Raw genomic sequence first — 20,173 nt, 5'->3', positions numbered from 1 at the left:
TGCCTGGAGAATTCCATGGACAGAAGAGCCTGGCAGGCTCTATGGGGTCACAAAGAGTCAGACATGACTGAGTGACTACTGCTAACACTACTACTACTACTATAATGTTTTATTTGGTCCACACAGTGCTCAACAAGCAAGGGATTTTCACACAAAAATCCAGACTTCTAGCATATCTTCAAAAATTAGAGAGCCTAGCAGCACTGGATCCTCAATTTCATATAACAGCAATCAGACAGAGCTGAGTTGGTACTGCTAAGACTCTCCCCAACTTGCCCCTCCCTGTGGCTTCACACAGTCACTCAGGTAGATGACCTGCCTGGCTGCTAGAAGCATTTAAGTATTGATTAGGGAATTTCCCCTTCACTGGCTTAGATTCAGCCATCAGCATTAAATGCTTTTCCTTTTACAGAAGGAATTGAATCAGAGCTATTTCTTCTTAAAGCCAAAACAGTGGATTGGCAAATAAGCATTTAAAATAACAGGTTATTTCAGGGATCCATGGGCTACCTTGGTGGTGCAATGCAGGAATCCATCTGCAATGCAGGAGACAGGAGTTCAATCCCTGGATCAGGAAGATCCCCTGGAGAAGGAAATGGTAAGCCACTCCAATATTCTTTCCTGGAGAATCCTATGGATAGAGAAGGCTGACAGGCTACAGTCCATGAGGTCACAAAGAGTCAGACAGGACTCAGTGACTGAACATGAACGTGCACAGAATACAGAATACCATAGACCTGAGCTCTGAAGCACCATCTTTGGAGTTCTCCTTGGGGTACATCTCTTTTTCTTCTGGCTCAGAACCCAGGGTTAAGGGACTATGGACAGTAGGGTAAGATAGGAAAGTATCGTGTTAGGAATCAGAAGATAGGGGTTCTAGTCCTCACTATGCCATTCACCAGCTCCTGGCCCAGGGCAAATGGCTTAAACACTCTGAGCTGAAAAAATTAACTCTGCTGAAAAATATGAATAATGATAACAACAACATTCTTTGCTGCCAACTCTATAAAGTTCTGTGAGAAACAGAATGAGATCTCAGAAGTGAAACTGTTTCGAAATCATAAAGTTCTCTACAAATACAAAGCTGTCTTATTTGTACCCAACTGAAGCCGTCATCAATGAAATAAACACCCAACCCATCCATGCTACATATAATGTCTGAGTACTTACTATGTGCTCAACATGTGGGGACATGGAAAAGAATCAGTCAACAAATCCCTCCTTAAGGAGCTTAGAGACTAGTTGAGCAAATAAGATAAACAACAGAAAACAAGATTATAATTGTAACATAAAGTTAATGCCTGTTAAGTATCTTATTGGAACTGTTAATATTGATATAGTCATCAGTAGGATGCCAATAGACTAGGTACTTACTTGACTACTCACTTAACTTTTTTATTTTTTGCATTTTGTTCTATGAAACAGCATTCTCAGATACTCTCAACCAGGGGAAAAAGGGTTATGTGGTCTTAAAAGTTTAGAAAATTATTTAGAAACAGTTTTAAATAATTATTTAATTTAACTTAATAATAATTTAAATAAGTATTTAAGTTATTTAATTATTTAAGTTATTAAATAATTATTTAGAAAAAGTTTTCAAAAATTATAATACATATTAGAATATCATATGCAGTAAGATGCCTCAAAATGCCTTGCAAAAAGAAAAGCCATATAAGTTTGACCCAGCAGATTAACACATTGCCACAGAACCTCTCTCTATTCCCTTCTCTTCCTTTCCTTTCTCTCTCTGAAAAATAACTACTAAAATCTCTTAGAATTGGAGCTCCATAGAATACAGTTGGAGAAACACTATTTGTCCTAATGAACACATTTAAAGTTTTCACAAATTTCAAAGGAAACATAATTCTGTTCCTACCCATCTCCTTCAAGAACCACATTAGAGACTTGGATCTTGCATTCCTGGTTGCACAGAGTAGGCCCTGATTTATGTGATAATTATTCTCTACATACTGAATCAATGTTGTTTAACTATACTATTCTTCATTGATTAAATACAGAATAATTAACTTGAAATCATTGCCATAACTGCAGTGAATCTTAGTGGATTCCATTTTTTCTCAACATGGATTTTCTATTAACAGGGTCATATGGCACCAAAACATACAGCTTGGAAAATTCCATCTTTGGTATATTCTTATTTCTCATGGCACCACACTGTTACTTGTTTTTCTCCTGGTATCATCCTAAATTCTGAGTTAATTACACCATCACTACTGATCTCATCTAAGGTGCTCATTGACAGCTAAGGATTAAGCTCCAAAATGTCAAGTGTCTTCTTTCTGGGGTTATCTAAATTCAACCTGAAGGAGGAAACAGACAGAAGAGGCTTTATCTTGAAAGCAGGACTCCATCTTGGGCTGGACTGTGGACTTTGAGCTATATGCTCAGTATCAATGGAAATAACATACCAACTGGAAAACCAGGCCCCCAGAAGGAAGAGTCCCAGGGCTAGTACCTGGACTCTCTGTCACCTAAAAGAATACCCTAAGTATCTGTGTAACCGAATAGAATCATAAATTCTATCTATACTTATTGGGGTATGACCACAGGCCTATTGATAATTGTCCACTGTTAACTACCTAGGCTTAAAGCATATGAATCACAAGTTAACTTTGACTCTTTCTTTTCCCTTTGTTCAGACTAGTTTCAGGGAATTTGGGGAGGTGGGATTGGGCACGTACACTTAGGGTATATAAGGTTTTCACAAAAGCTGGTCGGGGTCCTTGGCTAAGAGGAGACTCTGCCTTGGGCCCACTGGTGTAACAAACTGCACTCCACTATCTGCATTGTCCTTCTGAGTGAGTTTGTTTCCCGGAACACATGGCTACAACAAACCAGGGACTTATTGAAGACCAAACAGTTAATGTCCAAAAAGGACATCATAGTAGAATGGTGCACAGTGTGATCAATATTTTGATATATGTTTCAATGTACATAATACATATTGATGGATGAAATTGTATGGTTACTCTTTGGTGATGTTTGAAAAGTTATATTTGAGAGTTAGAAAGACCTAGATTCATATCTGTACTTGGCCCATTACAAAGTATGTGACCTTTAGACATAAGTTCACCTCTCTGTGTTTAGTCTCATCTTCTATAAAATGGGGGAAATAATAATGTCCACTCTCATATGGTTGTTGTGATGAATAAATGAGAAAATGAATGAAATATACTAAGCACAATGTCTGCTACATGGTGAGCTGTCAATAGACATTAGCTCTCTGGGGGCCCCTAATCTGATTACTTAGTTGTTGGCTCAGAAATCATTTCTCTTGTTGTATTATTATCACTCAGTCAGAATCTCCACTTTTTAAATTCCCCCAACTCTCCACCAAATCTCTAAACTCTACTGTTTGTCCTAAAACCATTCTCACCCCAGTGTCTCAGGATTAACAATGGAAGCATAAACGAGCCAGAGTTCAGGAAAAGTCTGTTTTCAAATCTGATGCAAAACTACTTCCTCTATGTGTAAATAGATGCCATTCTCCACACCAAAGGAAGATTATTCTAACAGGCTATGCAGTCTAACTGACATCTGTAACAATGTACTACAGTTGGTTTTAACTTTGCAAAGTGAAATTAAAAGCATTTACTGAAGCCATGGATTTGAAAATCTTCACCAAAGACTTCCAGTTTGCAATTTAATCAAGCTTTGTATATCCAGATTGATTTGCTGCTATTGCTTATAGTAATCTAGCAGCAAATCTTTGTAACCTATTCATAGAATAAACCTCTCTTTCCAACCATGACAATCAGACACCAATGGGTTAAGAAATCTCTTATCCCTAATAACTAAAGAGTCTTAAATCAGGAACTCTAAAGCTGTTTAAAAGAATCAGGAGTAGAGGCATTATTTGCATATTTCCCCAGAGAACAGGTTAATGTTTATCCTAAATAGTCAATATGCATTTCTAAAACGCTACATAAAATAATGTATTTGTGAATGATTTGTCAGGTGAAGGGTGAATTATATTCTAAATACAGTTAATTAGTGTTGGCTTCCTGCTTGGGTTCATTTTGGGAGCTCCTGTAATTTATGACTGTCTTTGACCTTCTCAAGGCAGACATTCTCCTTTATTATAATAGGAAACCTTAGCCCATAGGGCTTCCCTTGTGGCTCAGCGGGTAAAGAGTCCGCCTGCAATGTGGGAGACCTGGGTTCAATCCCTGGGTTGGGAAGATCCCCTGGAGAAGGGAACGGCTGCCCATTCCAGTACTCTGGCCTAGAGAATACTATACAGTCCATGGGGTCGTCCTGGTCAGGCACCATAGTAACCATTTGCATGAGTTGTTTTATGGCAGGAGATCCTGATAAGGAATATGGAACTAATAAGCCACCACCAACCGGAAGAGTTCGGGAAGGGTCTAAAGGAGACACAGCGTGTCCATCCACTTCCCAGAATCCCTCTTGCTAGCATCCATCTGGCTGAGCGATGCGTGCACCACCAGGAAAGACTCTGAATTAGAATGATTGGCCAAAGACCACCCAGAAACTAATCCCATCACCATAGAACCCAAGACTGCAAGCCATGAGGCAGAGCAGTTCTCCTGGGTTCCCTTACCCTGCTGCTCCCCACCCGGGTGCCCTTTCCCAATAAAATCTCTTGCTTTGTCAGCACATGTGTCTCCTCCAACAATTCATTTCCGATTGTTAGACAAGAGCCCAGTTTCGGGCCCTGGAAGGGGTCCCCGTTCCTGCAACACTGCTGCTGCTGCTAAGTCGCTCCAGTCCTGCCCGACCCTGTGCGACCCCATAGACGGCAGCCTACCCAGCGCCACTGTCCCCGGGATTCTCCAGGCAAGAGTACTGGAGTGGTTGCCATTTCATTCTCCCCAGGTGGCGCTAGTGGTAAAGAATCCGCCTGCCAATGTAGGACATGCAAGAGATGTGGTTCAATCCCTGGCTGGGAAGATCCCCTGGAGGAGGGCATGGCAACTTACTCCTATTCTTGCCCGGAGAATGCCATGGACAGAGGTGTCTGTCAGGCTACAATCCATAGGGTTGTAAAGAGTCAAACAAAACTGAGGGATTGAACACACACATACAGTCCATTATCTTGCTCACCCTCTCCCACTCCTCTTTTCCTCCTTCTTCTGTTATCACCTGTTTTACATTCTCATATAATCAACCTTCCCTTCTCTCCCGCACAAAATTCAATGTGAGAATAAAGGGGAAAAAAAAATCTTAGCAAAAACCACCTGAAATGTGCTGTGGGAAACTGTTAGTTGTTGGCATCTTTGGCAAATGACCTAAATACAGTATTATATACATGTCTATATGTTGTTAAACCACCCCCTATTCATCTGCAGCCTCCAAAAGAATAAAAAGAAATGTCTATAATAACACCGTACAAGTCTGCTATGATTTAAATACTAAAAGTATTACAGAAAAGTTGCATTTTAACAAAATCCTAGTAAAATGCAGTAGGAGAGCAGATTATTTAAATAAATCTTATGACAAAATCTTTTATATTGAAAAAATCATTTCATAAAGCCAATGATTACCTTCTAACTAATCAGTTTTGAATAACTGGATCTTTTTTTTTATAACTCATCTATTTAAAGCAAGTAACTCCAGTACTTTGGCCACCTCATGCGAAGAGTTGACTCATTGGAAAAGACTCTGATGCTGGGAGGGATTGGGGGCAGGAGAAGAAGGGGATGACAGAGGATGAGATGGCTGTATGGCATCACTGACTCGATGGACATGAGTCTGGGTGAACTCCGGGAGTTGGTGATGGACAGGGAGGCCTGGTGTGCTGCGATTCATGGGGTCGCAAAGAGTCGGACACGACTGAGCGACTGAACTGAACTGAACACCAATAGACTTTAAGAGAACACTTGCTTCACTGAAGAAATATTTCTCAGGTTTATAAATTTAAAAAACAGCCAGAAATTCATCTTTCAAAACTTGCATAGTTGCAATACACAATCTTAAAAATCTCTATCTACCTGATTTTGTAATAAAGCAATCTTATGAATTTTGTATTAAAATTCCTAGCCCATGCCTGCATATTGCTAAACTCAAAACAAGTATGAGCAAGTTACTCTTTAAATAATTCCAGCATTATATTTTGAAATATGAGAGGGCAATCTGTTAATTCCTCTTTAATCAAGGAAAGGAAGACTAATACAATTAGACAATATTGCAGCAGCAGCAGCAGCAAATAAAAATTAATCTTCACAGAGAAACCTCTTGAACTGCCATACCAAGAAGCCATTTTTTTTCTCTGTGTCAAGTATAACATTTAAACTGTGTAAATAAATACATCAACTTGATATTTTATTGTATGAACAATGGCCCAAGGATAAGTTTGAATTATTTTTTTCTAGTATGTAATACATACAAGGTACATTTTTATTTAAATAGAAAATAAATAACTGTTTCAGTGGCTGAGGTTTTATCCTCACCCTCCCTTTACAGATTTTCCTTAGTGACCAAAACTCTATTTTCATAATGAAGGAGGAAATAGAATAGGCTCCATCTTGAAAGCAGGACTCCATCTTGGGCTGGACTGTGGACTTTGAGCTATATGCCCAGTATCTGTGGAAATGACATACCAACTGGAAAACCAGACCCCCCAGATGGAAGAGCCCCAGGGCTCGTACCTAGACTCTCACCTAAAAGAATACCCTAAGTATCTGTGTAACCAAATAGAATCATAATTTTATTATGCTTATTGGGGTATGACCACAGGCCTATTGATAATTGTCCACTAAGCCACTACCTAGGCTTAAGGCATATGAATCACAAGTTAACTTTGATTGTATCTTTCTTTTCCTTTGTTCAGACTAGTTTCAGAGAATTTAGGGAGGTGGCTTTGAGCACGTACACTTAGCGTATATAAGGTTTTCACAAAAACTGGTTGGGGTCCTTGGCTAAGAGGAGGCTCTGCCTTGGGCCCACTGGTGTAATAAACTGCACTCCACTATCTGCATTGTCCTTCTGAGTGAGTTTGTTTCCCGGAATGTGTGCCTACAACAATAACAGCTCTTAGGAGCTTAGATGAAACAATTTGGGGCCTATAAAAATTAATTTTGGGGTATGTGTGTGTGTGCATGTGTGTGTCTGTGTGTATATATGTGTGTATGAACTAACATGCTTACAAGAGAATGAAACCTGTGACTGACTTCTTTAGCATCATTCCCTCAGCTAACATTTCTCAAAGCATGATCCTTGAAAGGCATACAAAAGAGTCCCCAGGACAGAAAGTTAAATTCCCAGTCTCACTGACATACTATATTAGTATCTGGAGGAGATAAATGGGAATCTGTATTTAAGGCATCTCAATTTTACCACCCCTGGGTTTTCCCATGTGGTTCTGATGCACATTAAAGTCTAAAAAATTCTGAGAGGTAGAGTTCAGGTGAACTTTTAAATCCCTAGTTCAACGCTTTTGAAATTTTAGCATAAGTGAATTAACACCTTATAAGATACCCCAAATAAGTACCTCCAATTCAACTTTTCCAGAATCTACAAATAAAGAAACAAATATATTGTCACCATAATCCAATAGATGAAAGCATAAAAGAGGTTTGGTGTATACTTTATTCTGGTCTGACTTAAAATATAAGCCAAACACTAGAACGTGACAAAGTTTGCCAAATGACTCCCAAATGGAAGTGTTCTGAAAGCATTTGATAAGAATTCTGTGATTCTGGTTAAAGTGATGGTACTGCAAGGATCTGTGCATGATCAGGTCCCTTATTAATGATGTAAAACTGCCTATGATAGATTCTTCTGCATGAATGAGGCAGAAGTCTAGTTCATACTGAGGAAATCAGAAATTAAACAAAAGCAGATCTTTGCTATTTGAGATTGGCCTGATATGGTAGTTATTTTGAAAGCTCATGGGGGAAGCAAAATATAATGCTAATCAAAATAATAACTCAAACTTTCACAGGAGGCACTTTATAAACTCAGACTAAGAATGATTATTACATATGCATACTTTATAAAGTATGTATATATTAAAAATTAATAAAATATATTTTTGCACTTTTGTTAATATTCAGAATTTAAAAAAAGGTGAAAAAGAAACTGACTCTCAAGGATGAAAAACTTAATTAAATATATGAGTCATAGAAATGAACTTACTAAGCAAGTATCATTTTTAGTAGACTGATTTTAACACTATCCCCCCAAAGTCAGCTAGCTAGATATAAACAAAAAATACTGTAGAAGAAAATACGTATTCCTAACAGTAATGAGAATATGCTATAACTAATCAACTAGTTGATGTCAACATTAGACAGTTAAATGAATAACACTCGAGTACATTAGTAGTAAGTTAATTACTGCAATCAATATTAACACTTTTCTGGATAATGTCAAATTTTACCATGGCTCAGATTTTATCCAAAATACAAAATATGTGTATGCAAATTCTTACATACCAGGCCTCCCTGTCCATCAACAACTGGAGTTTACTCAAACTCATTTCCACTGAATCGGTGATGCCATCCAATCATCTCATCCTCTGTCAGCCCCTTCTCCTCCCACCTTCAATCTTTCCCAGCATCAGGGTCTTTTCCAGTGAGTCAGTTCTTCGCATCAAGTATTGGATGGCCAAGGTATTGGAGTTTCAGCTTCAACATCAGTCCTTCCAATGAATGCTCAGGACTGATTTCCTTTAGGATGGACTGGTTGGATCTCCTTGCAGTCCAAGGGACACTCAAGAAGAAAATGAGTCCAGACTTCCTCAGAAACTATTGTAGGTGCAATTTCTGTCACAGTTTCTTAAGGTCCATCACACCCACTGTCAGGGCTAACTTATGGTATTAGGTTTTGTTCCATTTTGCTGAAAATCAATTTCTATTATTCTCCACCAGCTAACAATTTTCTGAGTCTTTTTCTTCCATTATGAGAAGATTACTAATTTACACTTCAATTGTACTTCAGATATTAAATACATGTGCTGTGCTTAGTCACTTAGTCATGTCTGACTATTTGTGACCCCATGGACTGTAGCCCACCAGGCTCCTCTGTCCATGGGGATTCTCCAGGCAAGGACACTGGAGTGGGTTGCCATGTCCTCCTCTAGGGGATCTTCCCAACCCAGGGATCAAACCCACGTCTCCTGCACTGCAAGTGGATTCTTCACCATTTGAGCCACCAGGGAAGCCCATTGTGTGTGTATGTATACACACACACACACACATATGTACACGCTATTCATTTGGAGTTGCTACAATTAAGAATCATGAGAACCTCACAGTAACATCACTTATTTATGAGCAATTCTGTATAAATGATATTTTGGATTCAGTTCAAGATGATTTCATTCCAAGAGCCCAACAGCACCACATTCTGAGGCAGCCTTCACCTTACAAGGAGATTCCACATATAGGTTAAGTCCACATTCTAAACTGGTTCCAGTATATCTTTCCTGAAATGCTTAGTAATCATCAGTGATACCCTAAAGAGTTTAGACCCTTACATAAAAGTGGAGAACAGATATGCAGCAGCTGGTACCATGTTCCCTAAATTAATTGCCCATATTCCACATAGAACTAACACCCAAAAAAGATCTCCTTTTCATTATAGGGGACTGGAATGCAAAAGTAGGAAGTCAAGAAACACCTGGAGTAACAGGCAAATTTGCCCTTGGAGTACAAAATGAAGCAGGGCAAAGGCTAATAGAGTTCTGCCAAGAGAACACACTGATCATAGCAAAGACACTCTTCCAACAACATAAGAGAAGATTCTACACATGGACATCACCGGATGGTCGACACCAAAATCTGATTATATTCTTTGCAGCCAAAGATGGAGAAGCTCTATACAGTCAGCAAAAACAAGACTGGGAGCTGACTGTGGCTCAGATCATGAACTCCTTATTGCCAAATTCAGACAGAAATTGAAGAAAGTGGAGAAAACCACTAGACCATTCAAGTATGACCTAAATCAAATCCCTTATGACTATACAGTGGAAGTGAGAAATAGATTTAAGGGACTAGATTTGATAGAGTGCTTGATGAACTATGGATGGAGGTTTGTGACATTGTACAGAAAACAGGAATCAAGACCATCCCCAAGAAAAATAAATACAAAAAAGCAAAATGGAGGTCTGAGGAGGCCTTACAAATGGTGGTGAAAAGAATAGAAGTGAAAAACAAAGAAGAAAAGATATACCCATTTGCATGCAGAGTTCCAAAGAATAGCAAGGATAGATAAGAAAGCATTCCTCAGCGATCAATGCAAAGAAATAGAGGAAAACAACAAAATGGGAAAGACTAGGGGTCTCTTCAAGAAAATGAGAGATACCAAGGGAAAATTTCATGCAAAGATGGGCACAATAAAGGACAGAAATGGTAGGGATCTTATAGAAGCAAGAGATATTAAGAAGAGGTGGAAAGAATACACAGAATAACTATACAAAAAAGATCTTCATGACCCAGATAATCACGATGGTGTGATCGCTCACCTAGAGCCAGACATCCTGGAATATGAAGTCAAGTGGGCCTTAGGAAGCATCACTATGAACAAAGTAGAGGTGATGGAATTCCAGTTGAGCTATTTCAAATCCTGAAATATTGCTGTTAAAGTGTTGCACTCAATATGTCAACAAATTTGGAAAACTCAGCAGTGGCCACAGGACTGGAAAAGGTCAGTTTTCATTCCAATCCCAAAGAAAGGCAATGCCAAAGAATCCTCAAACTACTGCACAATTGCACTCATCTCACACGCTAGTAAAATAATGTTTAACATTATCCAAGCCAGGCTTCAGCAATACGTGAACTGTGAACTTCCAGATGTTCAAGCTGGTTTTAGAAAAGGCAGAGGAACCAGAGATCAAATTGCCAACATCCATCTTGCATCAAAAAAGCAAGAGAGTTCCAGAAAAACGTCTATTTCTGCTTTACTGACTATGCCAAAGCCTTTGACTGTGTGGATCACAATAAACTGTGGAAAATTCTGAAAGAGATGGGAATACCAGACCACCTGACCTGCCTCTTGAGAAACCTGTATGCAGGTCAGGAAGCAACAGTTAGAACTGGACATGGAACAACAGACTGGTTCCAAAATAGGAAAAGGAGTACCTCAAGGCTGTATATTGTCACCCTGCTTATTTAACTTATATGCAGAGTACATCATGAGAAACGCTGGGCTGGACAAAGCACAAGCTGGAATCAAGATTGCCAGGAGAAATATCAATACTTCAGATATGCAGATGACACCACCCTTATGGTAGAAAGTGAAGAAGAACAAAAGAGCCTCTTGATGAAAGTGAAAGAGAAGAGTGAAAAAGTTGGCTTAAAGCTCAACATTCAGTAAACTAAGATCATGACATCTGCTTTCATCACTTCATGGAAAATAGATGGGGAAACAGTGGAAACAGTGGCTGACTTTATTTTTCTGGGCTCCAAAATCACTGCAGATGGTGATTGCAGCCATGAAATTAAAAGATGCTTGCTCCTTGGAAGGAAAGTTATGACCAACCTAGACAACATATTGAAAAGCAGAGACATAACTTTGTCAACAAAGGTCCGTCTAGTCAAAGCTATGGTTTTTCCAGTAGTCATGTATGGATGTGAGAGTTGGACTACAAAGAAAGCTGAGCACTGAAGAATTGATGTTTTTGAACTGTGGTGTTGGAGAAGACTCTTGAGAGTCCCTTGGACTGCAAGGAGATCCACCCAGTCCATCCTAAAGGAGATCAGTCCTCAGTGTTCATTGGAAGGACTGATGTTGAAGCTGAAACTCCAATACTTTGTCCACCTGATGAGAAGAATTGACTCATTTGAGAAGACCCTGATGCTGGGAAAGACTGAGGGCAGGAGGAGAAGGGGATAGCAGAGGATGAGATGGTTGGATGGCATCACTGACTCAATGGACATGGGTTTGGGTGAACTTTGGGAGCTGGTGATGGACAGGGTGGCCTGCCGTGCTGCAGTTCATGGGGTCACAGAGTCACACACGACTGAGCGACTGAACTGATTCCACATAGAGCTTAGCACTACAACTTATTAATTGTGACCTTCACAACTATTTCATTTGTAGCTAATGCTAAAGTCACATCAAGTTTACTCTTTGTTTGGAACCTTTTTCTTCCTGTACCAAATTATACTAAAAATCTCATTTGCTATGATTTGGTAAAACCAATGCTTACCTGTAACTTTCAATTCAGTTGTTCTTCTTACAAGTTTTCCTTCATACTTAAGCTCACAAGTGTAATTTCCCCCATCTTCTTCTTGAACCTCCTGGATTAGAAGAGCATTTCCTTTCTGTATTATGATGCTTCTCCACATTTTTGGCTTGCATTCCTGCCGAGAAAATGTTTTCAATTAAGTAAAAAAAAAAATTATATTACTAAGTCTTAGTAGTCTCAGTTTAGTACTTATACTTTTTTATACTCTTCTCTTTAGTTTTCACAATACATAGCTAGAGTTATGTCAATGAACAGAATACCTCACAAACGCATCATTTTGTATCCAATTGAAACATCACAACTATCATTCTAAGAAACACTTTAAAGGCCTGATCCTAATAGAAGAAAGTCCTTAAAGACACACTGCAAAAACAGAAAAGCATACAAGATCTGCCAATGCAAAAGAGGTAGCGCAGTCACTAAATGGCATTTAGTGCCCTGGTTCTTTCTATATAACAGGGATATGTACTAAGAGTTCTAAGAGGACAGTGTTCACTTAGCAACATAATAGACAACAAGAGAGTCTTAGGCATTATTAAAAACTTCTAATTGGCTTTCACTGGCAGTGATTTCATTACTTCTTATAGTAAAAAACTAATAATAACATTCAAAAATCTCTCTCCTCATAGTTAAGACATCTATTGTGGGGAAATTGAGGGTAGGGAAGGGGGTCAAGAAAATTAAGCTTGAGGAATTCTCTAGAAACATAGCTAGGTAAAATAAGGACACACTTTGATGAAGTAAGGTGATGGAGAAATTACCCACTTACTTTCCGAGTTCAGTGATCTGTGACCAGAGAATAAGATTTGGTTTTTGAGGTCAATTCTTTTGCTCTCCTGATAAGAATGTGTTGCTACTGGAATTGGATTTACTAGAAATGAATAGCTAATACCTTTCCATAGACTGACAGAGATACAATAGCAGAGTATGTAAGAATATTCAAACAAGTGGCTTTGGCTTTTGATAATTTTCTTAGACTACTTTCTACATATTGTTCCAGTTTGTCTACCACACATCTCAAATGTTCAACAAAAGTGGTGGTCAAAAGTTATATAAAGATTGGTGAAGGTGTAGGGGACAGCTGTAAGGGGGTGAATTGAATTGAAAGTCAAGTATTTTATCATTTAAATACTGGATCAATCAGTTAAGGCAATTAAAAAATTTATCATGAGGCAGATGACCTGAATAATAGTTGCAGGCAGATTCTACTTTCCCCCTGGTATATACAATATCTCTTCTACCTCTTCTTCTCCCCACCCTCACTCCTACCCTCTGCACATATATCCTAAATATTGATGCAAAAGTAAAATTGGTACTGACTCTCACTTCACAGCACTGCTTTTGCATGAGTGTGTACACATGCTCATAAAGTGATTTGGGGGAGTGAGTACCCATTTATTAGTTTTTACTGTAACAAAATTTTTTCTGTGATGATAGCAGTTTGGACAACAAAACACAAAAACTGACACTTAAGTTAACAGGTATAATATTTAAGAGATATACTTGCTTCATGTCCAATACAACTACCCACACACATTGTCAGAGAGTAAATAAAAGTAATAGTATCTCGGGTGTCTAGATATAAAACTGCCTCACTCCCTAGGGTCTTTCCAAAGAACACTTAAGGGTCTGTCTGAAATTATATTATGTACCATTCTGGCGAGGTTTATCACCTATATGAGATTTGCTTCTGAGTTAAACCTTGGGATATAAGGTTTCTGGGAAAATGAAGAAGAAAGACTGAATAGAAAGAAAAAAAAGAGTCCAGCTGCCACTACCGTCATACAGTAATAATCCACAATTATTTTCGCATTGCTTCCAACTCTGATAGCCTCAGATTTCTAAAGAATCATTCTGAAGGTCATTAAACAAAAATATTGTCCCTCTGGGAACTTTGATAGGAAAGGGAAATGAAAATGGAGCCGCTTCACTTTCACATAGCAGTAATAGGGGCAGGCAAATGAGTTCACACATTCATTTCATTCAAAGACAAATGGCTTCATTTTCTAATGTCATTTTTTGGGGAGAGTCCATGTGCAATTAGCTCTATTTTCATTTTCTCTGCATACTGCTTTGTTTTTCCCCCACGAATTAATATTTAAAGAGTGTACAGGAATTACAAAATAACTCCTGATGAATAGCCTGGAATCTTCACATGTTCTTTGGGAGAGACACAGATAGTCCCAAATACTTTTCAAATTGTCATCTAGCCTTGTAAAGGATTCTTTGTACCCAATAGAGTTTTTTAAAAAAAAACCGTGGCATAGGGAAATGTTATCTTCAAGTCTCCAGCCTTCTGGGACAATGTAGTATACATGAAAAGGCAAAGTGGATTCAGAGCAAGATGGCTCTAGCTTAAAATCTAGGGTTCACCCAAGTTCTGAGATCTTGAAAAATTTGCTTAACTTCTGTAGGTCTCAGTTTTTTACTATGTGGGGATACTATACACTACCATATGAGCAGCCAGAATCAAGAGGCTTAGAGTTTATTCATTACACTCTTGTCAGGTGACACTATACTTAGTGGTCATCCAGCACAAAGAACGCTTTCCATCCCTAAAGATTTGCAATCCTGGATTATATCTCCTCTAAACCTCTGGCTCTGCTTCATGAAAACTGGCGCTAATGGACTAATCAAGTAAAAACAAATCTTCACTATTGATTAACCATTCCTCAGCAACATAACACTTTCACCCACTGACAATGTATAGCTCCTAACAGGCCACTCTAAAACTAATCCTGGCAAGTAGGTAGAGAAACTGTATTTTGTTCAGAAGAGCCTTATAGATGGTATCCTACACTGACCAAGCCATCCTTCACAAAGTTATCTCATTGGCTCCTACCCAGGTGTAGATGCCTATATCAAACTTCAGAAGTCCTTCAGGTTTTTTACTCCATTCTTTGTAGCATCTCTTCCCGGCGACTGGCTGCTAGCTTACTGCTGTCGCTGCTTTTGTCTTGCCCCTAATATCCCCATCATCTCTTTCCTATTGGACAGACAACATTATCATACTTCACTCCCCTCCAGACCTGTTTAGTTTTATTCTGACAACCTGGTGGGAGACAAAGTGTGGGCAGCATATAGATCAAGTCTCAAGATGGTTGTTTATCTGAGGCAAGGACAAAGAACCAGAGTTTGGAATGTGAACAGACCCCTGAGATTGTTTTCAGCGTGTAATTCCTCTATTATTTAATGCCTTTGAGATCATCAAATTGAACTTCATCAACTGGAAGCTTTCACTGTTTGGCTGGAAGTCCCTAAGCTTAATAAACAGCTTCAGTTTGTGGCCCAGTTGCCCCTTCATAGAACAGTTTGCTATAGGACATCCTTGCTCAGTCAACATCAACCTTCAAAGTGAAGCTTTCTGGCACTTCCCTGGTGGTACAGTGGTTAAGAACCTGCCTTGCAACGAAGGGGACAGGAATACAGTCCCTGGTTGGGGAACTAAGATCCCACATGCCACAGAGCAACTAAGCCCATGCACCACGACTACTGAGCCCTTGTACCACAACCAGAGTCCGTACACCACAACAAAAGATCCTGCACAATGAAGATCCTGCATGCTGCAATGAAGACCTGACACAGCCAAGTAAATAAATAATTGATATATGACAGAAATCAAACAAATATTATAAAGCAATCATCAATCATTTTAAAAATAAATAAAGTTTAAAAAAAGGGAAAAAAATATAAATCCCAGCTTCCTTCCATTCCTCCTAGCCTTCCCAAATGGCATATGTCACTTGCCAACAGTTGCTATATTGGGAGCCTATGATATTCAAAAGAAACATCCATGGACCAAGCCCCTTGAAGTTGCCAGTCACATTTGGATCTTGGAGTTCCCATACTGAAATATTCCCCACTACATTCACAGTCTGTTTCTGAGAGAGCATCATCACACCCACGGGTGTATTTCCATCAGCTTCATTTGTTAGGCATGGTTACTTCAGTTCTTTTTAGAGCACAGGACTCATTTCTCATGGTAAGAATACCAGGAAGAGTCATTTAAATATTTATTCTGATTCTGAAGTTCAGACACAAAGCATCTGTGCAACCATAAGGCAATCACATAAACACTGGTGCTCTTCAAATACCTAGCACCCATTCCCTCAGACCCAACTTCTCTCCTTTCCTCTGGAGATTGGAATATTCCACAGAGCCACCTAGGCTTCTGCCTAACAATTTGAAGGAAACCAGAACTTTCTTTACACATTAAAAATTGAAGAGGTAGGAACACAATGGTGAATTGGGTATCAATTTTGCACTTGCACTCCAAATGCCTAGGATAACCCACTGCAGGGAGTCTTTCCCCTCCCTAGCTCTGTTTCTCAAAAGAAAGCTTTTGAGCTTTCCCCCTCAAAAGCTCTATTTCTCTGTCTTCACAGTCCTAATGGTAAAGTTGGTACCTCCACAGTGGTTCAGTATAAATTCCATATTCAAATACTTGGGATGTAATCTCAAGTTATATGTTCTTGAGCATGCTACTTAACCAATCTAAGTCTCAGGTGTTTCATCTATTTTTTAAAAAGTTGGTGATATATGGCAAAACCAATACAATATTGTAAAGCAATTAGCCTCCAATTAAAATAAATAAATTTATATTTTAAAAAGTTGGTGATAATAATAATATTTACTGCTAAGTCACTTCAGTCGTGTCTGACTCTGTGCGACCCCATAGATGGCAGCCCACAAGGCTCCCCCATCCCTGGGATTCTCAAGGCAAGAACACTGGAGTGGGTTGCCATTTCCTTCTCCAATGCATGAAAGTGAAAAGTGAAAGTGAAGTCGCTCAGTCATGTCTGACTCTTAGCAACCCCATGGACTGTAGCCCACCAGGCTCCTCCATCCATGGGATTTTCCAGGCAAAAGTACTGGAGTGTCTCCGAATAATATTATACTAAATAGGGGTAATTATTGGAATTAAATGAAGCAATGCATATAAATTCTCTAACACAGAGCATGTTAAATCACATGTTAAAAATCACACAATAAATATTAGCCATAAAGAAGGCTGAGTGCCAAGAAATTGATGATTTTGAACTATGGTGCTGAAGAGAGAGTCCCTTGGACTGCAAGGAGATCCAACCAGCCAATCCTAAAGGAAATCAGTCCTGAACATTCATTTGAAGGCCTGATGCTGAAGCTGAAATTCCAATACTTAGGCTACCTGATACGAAGAGCTGACTTACTGGAAAAGACCCTGATGTTGGGAAAGATTGAAGGCAGGAGCAGGGGGGAACAACAGAGGACGAGATGGTTAGATATCATCGCTGACTCAGTGGAGATGAATTTGAGCATACTCTGGGAGATACTGAAGGACAGAGAAGCCTGGCATGCTGCAGTCCATGGAGGGGGTGGGGTGGGAGTCACAAAGAGTCAGACACAACTTAGTGACTGAACAATAGCAAATTATTCTATTATTGTTATTACCCTCAGCATCCAGCTTTCAGATTACATACACATCTATCTGGATATGTTAATAAGTATTAGGAGTTAGTGTCATTCATATTTCTATAGGAGTCTGGAGACCTTTCAAAAGATAATCCAAAGTGGTCATTCCAAAGAAAGAGTTGATTTACTGTTTCTTATCTGACATACAAAGGACTTGGAAGTTGTTGCTACTATCCTAACAACAAGAAAATTGCCGAACAACCTGAAACTCAATAACTTCTTTTATTTCCATCAGGTAACTGAGGTCAGAGTAAAAGCCACTGTCCCAGAAACTGAAGAGACATGTGGTTACAAAGAATAGCAGTTCACTGGGAGCAGATGTAGCTTCAAGAGCCAGCAACAGGTAGGAACACTTAAAGAATAATTGACTAATTTATGTAGACTAAATGTGAACTAGCTTAAGAAATAAAAATCCATGGGCACCCAATCTTGGAGGGTGACCCACCCTTTGGTAAGTTTCACCCCCAGGAGCCCCATCAGGTTCTCAGCGTGAAGATCAGAGAAAAATCTTGCTTCTGACAAAGGATGGGGAAAGTAAAACATTTTGAAATATACCCAAAGAGTCTGCCCAGGAAAGACCTGGAATACAGTCTCCTCTAGCCTTTAAAGTGGGGGAAGAAATAGTCAGCTCCAGTCTTCTCTATCTTTCCTATATTACAGGAAGGAAGATGATAGCATAAGATGTAACATAAAAGTAATGGTAATACCAAAAGGAGAAGAAAGGGAGAAAGGAACAGAAGAATTATTTGAAAACATTCTACTGCTGAATTATCCAAGATTACACCAGACTGGGCATGAACAGAGAGGTTTGGTGTGCAGGTAGCCTACTATAAGCACATGAGCTGAGTTTTGAACAACATATAAAAGGCAGGCAAGCAGGACATACTGGATAGAGGGGATAATGTATGTAGAAGCACTCAGATGTGAAAAAGCATGGAATGGCAAAAAATATGAATAGCTTTGATCTCTTGAGAATGGCACTGAGTAGTCTAAGCTCAGATACTTAAATTCCATTTTAAGATATTTGCACATTGTCAAGTTTCAAATTCTAGCTCCATCACTGTATAACCTATCACATAAAGCTGTTCTAAGAACTGAATTAGCTAATGAATAAACATGTGTGACAGATTGTAAGGCTCTGTAAATACTCAACAACAACAAAAAAACTACTAACTTTTTAGTGTTTATAGTGTCATTGGAGTGCTTTTAGTAGTGGCATACTATGATGGAATGTGCATTTCTAAAAGATCTTCTAATGGATATATAGAAGGTAGTCAGATTATTTAAGATACATTGCTTAAACAGCTTTAAATAACTTTGATCTGTTTTTATCTCTTGAATGTTATTAATGTCATTAAGGATATATAGGAAGACCCTTTTAAGCCTGGATTCTTATAACAGTTTAGGAAAGATCAAGAGCAAACTCCTGTTAAATTAGAGAAAAACAGGTCAAAAATTATAAAAGTTGACAAAAACATATCATTTTGATAAATCCAGACATTGTACAGTCAAAACTCAACCTTTAAAACCTTTACTCCTAATCACCAAAATACAGAAGCAAATGGTCATCAATGCATGAATGGTTAAACAGTGGTACATCTCTACAACAGAATATTGGACTCTTGCTCAGCAATAAAATGAATGAACTATTGATATATACCACAACACAGAGTAATCTCAAATCTATTATACTAAGTGAATGAAGACAGGCACAGAAGGCTACATATCATATTATTCCATTTATATGACAATCTGGAAAAATACAAAACCGTTGGAAGAGAAAACATATCTTTTTAGTGAAGACTGGGGCTGGGAGGAAAGTATCGAATACTAAAGGACATGGATAAAACTGGAATGCTAGAAATGCCCTCTATCTTGTTTATGGCATATATATTCATCAAAACACATCAAATTGCACAAGTAAAAGGATATAATTTACGTTGTAGGTTATACAGAATAATGTGACTTTTAAAAAACCCTCAATCTTAAATTCCCAATTAGAGTTTGAGATGTCCTGGGTAACTTTATTTCCACCATCCTATGTAACATTTCCCTTTCTATAATAGCAGCAAATATCAAATAAGGATCTTGGCCATTAGATTTTTAAAATATGTCTGAGATATATGGCTGCTGCTGCTGCTAAGTCGCTTCAGTCGTGTCCGACTCTGTGCGACCCCATAAACGGCAGCCCACCAGGCTTCCCCGTCCCTGGGATTCTCCAGGCAAGAACACTGGAGTGGGTTGCCATTTCCTTCTCCAATGCAGGAAAGTGAAAGTGAAGTCGCTCAGTCATGTCTGACTCCTAGCGACCCCATGGACTGCACCCTACCAGGCTCCTCCACCCGTGGAATTTTCCAGGCAAGAGTACTACAGTGGGTTGCCATTGCCTTCTCCAGAGATATATGGCAGACATTATTAAATCTAGTTTATATGGGTGGAAATAGAGGCCTAAGGGCATCCAATTACTCATCCACATTAATGGTATAATAATGACCAGAATCCAGGTCTCCAGACTCAAATATTGATGCTTTTTGCATATATCAAATA

General features: G+C 38.9%; 1 protein-coding gene across 1 annotated transcript in view; it reads right to left on the bottom strand.

Moving 5' to 3' along the window:
• The window catches only part of IL1RAPL2 (interleukin 1 receptor accessory protein like 2), a 1,181,612-nt gene that overhangs the window by 493,582 nt on the left and 667,857 nt on the right, over positions 1 to 20,173 (bottom strand). The window contains exon 5 of the mRNA XM_070785442.1: positions 12,137 to 12,290. Within this exon, the coding sequence (XP_070641543.1) occupies positions 12,137 to 12,290 (154 nt within the window). The remainder of the gene's footprint in view (positions 1 to 12,136; positions 12,291 to 20,173) is intronic.

This window comes from Bos indicus, chromosome X, assembly GCF_029378745.1.
Source record: "Bos indicus isolate NIAB-ARS_2022 breed Sahiwal x Tharparkar chromosome X, NIAB-ARS_B.indTharparkar_mat_pri_1.0, whole genome shotgun sequence".
NCBI classification, from domain to species: domain Eukaryota; kingdom Metazoa; phylum Chordata; class Mammalia; order Artiodactyla; family Bovidae; genus Bos; species Bos indicus.
This window is presented reverse-complemented; position numbering and strand designations above follow the sequence as displayed.